This window comes from Nicotiana tabacum, chromosome 19 (genome assembly GCF_000715075.1).
Source record: "Nicotiana tabacum cultivar K326 chromosome 19, ASM71507v2, whole genome shotgun sequence".
In the NCBI taxonomy this organism is placed as follows: domain Eukaryota; kingdom Viridiplantae; phylum Streptophyta; class Magnoliopsida; order Solanales; family Solanaceae; genus Nicotiana; species Nicotiana tabacum.
The window spans coordinates 132,849,423-132,855,809 of record NC_134098.1 but is presented as its reverse complement, the minus strand read 5'-3'; the positions used below and the strand labels follow the sequence as shown (position 1 = coordinate 132,855,809).

Sequence of the window (6,387 nt, the reverse complement as noted above, 5' to 3'; positions counted from 1 at the left end):
TTTCACACACTATAATAAGTCTATATTAGTATTTTAATATGTGTGCAGTGTATATATATGTCACACCAAGCAAACTTGCATTATTGAATATTCATGTTATATGAAACTAGAAAAGATATTAGTAATCGGAGATCAAATTAATAGAAAGTTATTGTTATAATTACTTCGCATGTTGCGAATAAATGACAAACCTGACGTCTTTAGACTGCAAGGTTTCCAGTTCCAAGTTCACTTTCCATTGGTAACCAAATAATTCAATATTTAATTTGTTTTTTGATCATTTTTTCATACTGATGAGTAATCAAGTGATCTTTCATAATTAGACACAAAGATAGCAGCAAGATTCATAATTTGTTAATACTCAGGTTCTCTCTTATTTTGGTACTAAATTCCAACTCACAAACTTCACCTCTAAGATCAAACACTATGTATGTGATATCATATGTCGTATTGAATATTGAAGAAACAATTTTGAATTCACCCGTAAAAGGAACAATATATACCTTGTATAACAATATGATACAAAAAGCATTCAGAACCAACTTAACTGTGCCTGCTTGCCTTTGCCAAGAAATTAACACCCCAACCCCTAATTAAGAATCAAAATCCACTAACTAATTATTTTCCTACTTCTCTTTGCCACAAAAACCTATCTTAAGCAAGTAGAAAGAATAACAAGTTAGTACAACTTATAAAGCGGTACAGAGAAATAACTCAAAACACCTGCCAAAGGACCATTAAAAACAAACTAAAATCTAATACTTTTACTTATAAACGAAAATTGGTTAAACCAAAAGTTCCTTCCGAATCTTTGGACAATTTTGGTCATTCTCAAGGCTCTTTACCTTTTGAAAAACCACAGACGAAGAAGATGGTTGATACTCTGGGGATTGTCGCGGAAACTCTGATAACATCTGAATGACTTCCCTCATTGTTGGACGTTCTACGCTATTTTCTTGGATGCTAAGCATGGCAACGAAGAACAAATGCATGGCTTCGTCTTCTGGCACTGTAGTTAGTCTTGGATCTACAATGTGTCTCACTTGTTCTCTTTTGCAATTTGTTACTCTCTTGCTCCATTGTACAATGTCCACTCCGTCTCCAAATTCCCCTACTGGACGACGCCCTGTGATCAGCTCCAGTAAAACCACACCAAAACTATAAACGTCGCTCTTTTCATCTACTCTCAAAGTATATGCATATTCTGCAACAACAAAAAATAGAAATAGGAAAGAACATTAATAAAGTAAAAATCATAGAAGTAAATATGATTGATTATTCATCCTGGAATTAGTGGTATACTCTAGTGACTTCACTCTATACCTTCTTCTCCCTTAAAAAAATTAAATTTTATGCATTAACATAGTACAATGGTATTACACCATCAAGTTAAACAAGATGGAGATATGATAGTAGTGAGATGGACCAATAACTTTTATTTAGATTTTATAATTGTGAACCCAATAACTAAAATTAATTACAAACGAGTAAAAGTAACTTGCAACATTGGATAACCTAGAAAATAACATAATATTATAATCTTTTAGATTGAATATTATATTATACTCATACTATAGCATATGAATATATATTGTATATATATTTTTTGGGATTCATGTCAAATGTCAATATCTTAATCTGTTAAAAGAAGTGCATGGTGGGTTGGCTAGCACGACAATCGATTGGGCCCAATGTGTCAATCAAGTCAGATTTTGACTTACTTTTATAGACTGAGACTAGTTTTATTGGGCCACCACGAACCCCTCTGGCACAGAAATTAATTACAAGTTATAGTCTAGTCCTCTTCCTCTCTCGTAATACGTTACGATTTCCCAAAAAATTCCAAGAGAGCCCTAAGACTTCTTCTTTCTTTCGCTGCCTTGAATCACGGGTGATCTTGGGCCTGTCACTTTAGCCCGACGAGGCAATACTGTTACGACGCCGTTTTCTAATTGCAAACATTTTAGGTAGTTTCCTGCCACCACCTAACCTTTTTCCCTTTCTCTCTTCTGGATCAAACTCCAAACCAAGAAAGAAAATGCAGCAAAATTTTCTCATTACTAGTAGTCTATTAGGGAGGAAAATTGAATTGAGTTCCCAAACTGTAGACAGAATATAATAGTGGTACGTTTCCTGATTTTTAAAGTGATTCTGCAATTTGATTGACATAGACTAATTGTTGGGAATTAAAAAGCAGTCGACCCAAGAATTATTGGCATTGTTAGCACGACCATGCAAGAATGTCTTTGTCAGTGTAGTTGCAATTTCTAAATACCTAACTACATTAACTAACCAAGTACTGGCTTGTACACAATAATTTCATCCCAACAAGTGTTCACTTATATATGCACAACAATTTAAAGACATCACTATCAGTATATCTTAACATGTTATTGTAGATAATTTGTCTAGCTAATATGTAATTGTCTTTTAGATCACCTAATAATGTAATTATTTTAAAAAGGGCAACGCGTGCGCGGAGTCTGGGAAATGGCCGAACCACAAAGGTCTATTGTACGCAGTCTTACGGCTCGAACCCATGACTTACTTGTCACATGACAACAACTTTACCAGCTACGCAAGAGTCCCCTTCCTAATAATGTAATTATTCTATAAACCAAAAAAGCAGGTCTAGAATTGCGAAAATAACGTACCAGGAGCAATGTAACCATAGGAACCAGCAATTGCAGACATGCATTCTGAGGCACCACCGTCTACCAAGAATTTAGCCAAACCAAAATCAGCAACATGAGCTTCAAAGTTTGAATTCAGCAAAATGTTGTTGGATTTAACATCTCTGTGAACGATCAATGGCGAGCAATCATGGTGAAGATAACACAATCCTTTAGCAGCTTCTATAGCAATTTTGTACCTCAAATTCCAGCTCAAAAATCCACCCTTTTTCCCATGCAATGCCTCACCTAAACTCCCATTCCTCATGTACTCATACACAAGTAGATTTGTTTCCTTGTTTGAACAAAAAGCAACAAGTCTTACGATGTTTCTGTGTCGAATATTGCCTAGTGTCCGAATCTCTGCTCTGAAACCATGATCATGACTGTTGTTGCCAATACCAAGCAGTTTTTTCACAGCAATTTCAACCCCATTTGGCATTTTCCCATGGTACACAATCCCGGCTCCTCCTCTGCCTATTACATTTCCATCTTTCACACATTCGAGCACGTCTGCAACAGTGAAATCAACCTTTTGGAATGCTGTCATTTTCCAAGAATTCAAGCCTGTTTTCTTGAAAGACTTGGCTTTTATGATAGCTGCAGCTGCAAATACTAGTGAACAGATTAACAACCCGAGGGCGAAAATCAGCTTGAAATCGCCACGAGACTTTCCAGGTGGATCAGTGATGAGTGTGAAATTGCAAGGGTTGTTCAATAATGAACCACATAGTCGAGGATTGCCCGCGAAAGAAGTAGCATTGAAGTATGCAAATTGGCCTGATTCCGGCAGCTTGCCTGATAAATCATTGAATGAGAAATCAGCAGTTGTGAGACTTCTCATGGTACCAATTGACTTTGGTATGGTCTCATTCAAATGGTTTCTTGACAAGTTCAAATAGTTCAAGATTCGGATTTCGGACATTCTAGGTGGAATTGAACCAGAAAAGTTGTTTTGGCTCAAGTCTAGATATGTCAAGTGGACACAATTGCCTATTTCAGGAGGGATTTCACCAGAAAGAAAATTATGACTCAGGTCAATTTTTAAGGCTTGGGAGAGTTGACCTATAGAAGGAGGAATAGCACCAGAGAATTGGTTCCCTCCAAGTGAAAGGATTTGAAGGGAAGTGAAATTAGAGAGTGAAAATGGTAAAGAACCAGAAAGTTGATTGTTTGATAAATTTAATTGACCTAATTTGGCTGGCTTTGAAGAAATGTTACCATTTTCTGGTAAGGTACCAGACAAGTAGTTGTTGTGCAGCTCAACTAAGTTTAACTCAGGCATGTAAATGAATCCATTTGGAATGCTACCATTCAAGTAATTCTGCCCCAATCTCACCCTAACTAGACTTGAACATGTGCCTAAATTCTCTGGAATTGGACCAAAGAGGAAATTCTTGAGTAAAATCAAGATTCTGAGTTGCTTTGAGGCACACAAGTCTTTAGGAATTGTACCAGTGAGCTTGTTTGATGACAAATCCAGCTCTTGTAGCTTCCCATTTTGGCCTAGCTTCTCGGGGATGACACCAGTGAAGTTGTTCATCCAAAGACCAAGAATCTTCAGCTCGGGATAATCAGCGATGAAATCCGGTATAGAACCATGTAATTTGTTCATGAAAAGGTTGAAAAGCCTTAGCTGCTGAAGATTAATGAGCTCAAATGGGATTTCTCCTGTAAGTGCATTGGCTGAAAGATCAAGATTGACTAAGCTAGTGAGATTGCCTAATTCTTTAGGAATTTGACCTGAGAGAAGATTGATATGCAGAAAAAGTGTGTTGAGCAATTTCAAGTTCCCTAATTCAGGAGGAATTGGACCATCTAATTCACAACTAGAAATATCCATGTGAACAAGATTTTCTAACTTGCCAAATTCCTTAGGAATCCCACCTACAAAGACATTGAAATATCCTAAGTAAATCTCTTTCAAGTTGGTGAGATTCCCTAAGGCTTTAGGGATTCTACCATGCAAGTCATTTCCAGCAAGTGACAAGTACTCCAACTCACTCAAATCCCCATAACTTTCTGGTATTCTTCCATAGAAATAGTTGCCACCCAAATCCAAGTACTTGAGTTTCTTCAAGTTGACAACTCCAAGAGGAAGAAAAGAAGAGAAGTTGTTGTTGTAAGCATCAAGAATTTCCAAGTTGGCCAGGCTTGAGTAGTTCCAATCAAAATTCCCACTGAATATGTTGTTTGAAATGTTGAGAGACTGTAGGCTGCTCATGTTGTCAATCTTGATTTCACCAGTGAAGTTATTGCCATCAATTGAGAGCTCTACAAGCTTATCTAAGCTTGAAATAGCAGGGGAAACAGAGCCATATAAGTCCATATTGGATAAGTTTATCGATATAACTCGGCCTTGGGAGCATTTGATTCCTAACCAAGAACAAACTGAGCTAGGATTTGAAGTATCCCAAGAGCTTAATGCATGATTTGAGAAGTCAAAACCTTGTTTTAGGCTTACTAAGGCATGAAAATCAGAAGAGGAAGAAAAGGAAGTGCCTAAAAGAGTAAAGAATGTGACAATATGAATGAGTGGCAACATATTTTCTTGGAAGTTTTTCATAGAAAGTGAATTTGGAAGGACTTGAAGAAGAAACAAAGGGTCTTATTATGAGGCTTTGAGACAATGGATTTTCTGGAAAAGGAAGGAAAAGTTAAGGGAATCTGAGAAACTTCAGGTGTAGATAGATTTAAAGAATCAAACATCTTCAAAAAGAAAGAAAGTGAGTATTCAAGATCAAGGAAGAAGCTAAGCCTCCCCTTTTCTCTCTTTGCTTTTCCTTTTATCTCTCAGTGAAGAACACATCAAAGTTTTTAGCTAAAAATAAATGGATTTCTTTAACTAAGTTTATATATGCAGTAATGAACTTCTTTGAACAAAGTAACAAAGAAAAATAAAGAGAAGTAAAGCAGTCCCCTATACTGACTTTAAAAAACAGCCGTTGGATGACCAACAGAAATTTAAAGTTCAGATTATGAGAAAAGTAAAGTTGATTCTCTCCATATTCAATATGACAAGAATACCCTTTAACTTTAAGTGGAAAAGACACTTTATTTTAAGTGAGAGATGATAGAAATTGCACTTTCAATTAAATCATGAAGGATGGCTGAGTTGAGTTGGTCTCAAATTTCTGATATGATAACTATGGATTAAAGATTTTTATCATGGCAATAAATTAACTAAAAAGGAAAAGGAAAAAAAGGTAGGCTTATGTAATCAATGCATGCCACTATTACAGAGTAAATGTTGACCCAACATTCATAATGATACACAAAGAAGAAGAATTATAGATATAGTATAGTAGCTAACCAAGCTAGCTACTGACTCATGTGGAGAATTTAGGGTCCACAAAATCATTCTCATCTAAGGATTTATTAATAGGATATAACTTATATATTGTGGCACCACAAAAATATCTTTACAGTATCAATATATTTATTTGTTATAGCGGAAGTATCCAATACGGAATTCTTTATACACCAGACTGCTTTTTTCTAAAAAAAAAATAGATAATCTACCTTACTTCTCATACGGCAACAGTTGATTATTTTTAGATAATCTGATAATTTAAAATTCTTTTTACCAGTCAGTGTATAATCATAGACACACACATGGCCATTATATTATAGAATTGAGCACTAAGAATGGCTACAATCTACAGCAAAGACTATAATGACATCACAAACTCTTTTTGCATGCATAATATTTATA

General features: G+C 35.7%; 1 protein-coding gene across 1 annotated transcript; it reads right to left on the bottom strand.

The window, feature by feature from the left end:
• Positions 1-457: 457 nt before the first annotated feature.
• Positions 458-5,605, bottom strand: LOC107817392 (uncharacterized). Its single transcript, XM_016643198.2, has 2 exons — positions 2,655-5,605; positions 458-1,204 (listed from the first exon to the last, which is right to left on the bottom strand). The coding sequence occupies exons 1-2, from the start codon at positions 5,236-5,238 to the stop codon at positions 786-788; spliced, it is 3,003 nt and encodes a 1,000-aa protein (XP_016498684.1). The 5' UTR covers positions 5,239-5,605; the 3' UTR covers positions 458-785.
• Positions 5,606-6,387: the final 782 nt, after the last annotated feature.

What these genes read in the sequence shown, in the direction of transcription:
- LOC107817392 (XM_016643198.2), bottom strand. Translation starts at nt 5,238, where the DNA reads ATGAAAAACTTCCAAGAAAATATGTTGCCACTCATTCATATTGTCACA. An exon ending in CTATGGTTACATTGCTCCTG is followed by an intron (nt 1,205 to 2,654) that starts GTACGTTATTTT and finishes TTGTTGTTGCAG; the next exon opens with AATATGCATATACTTTGAGA.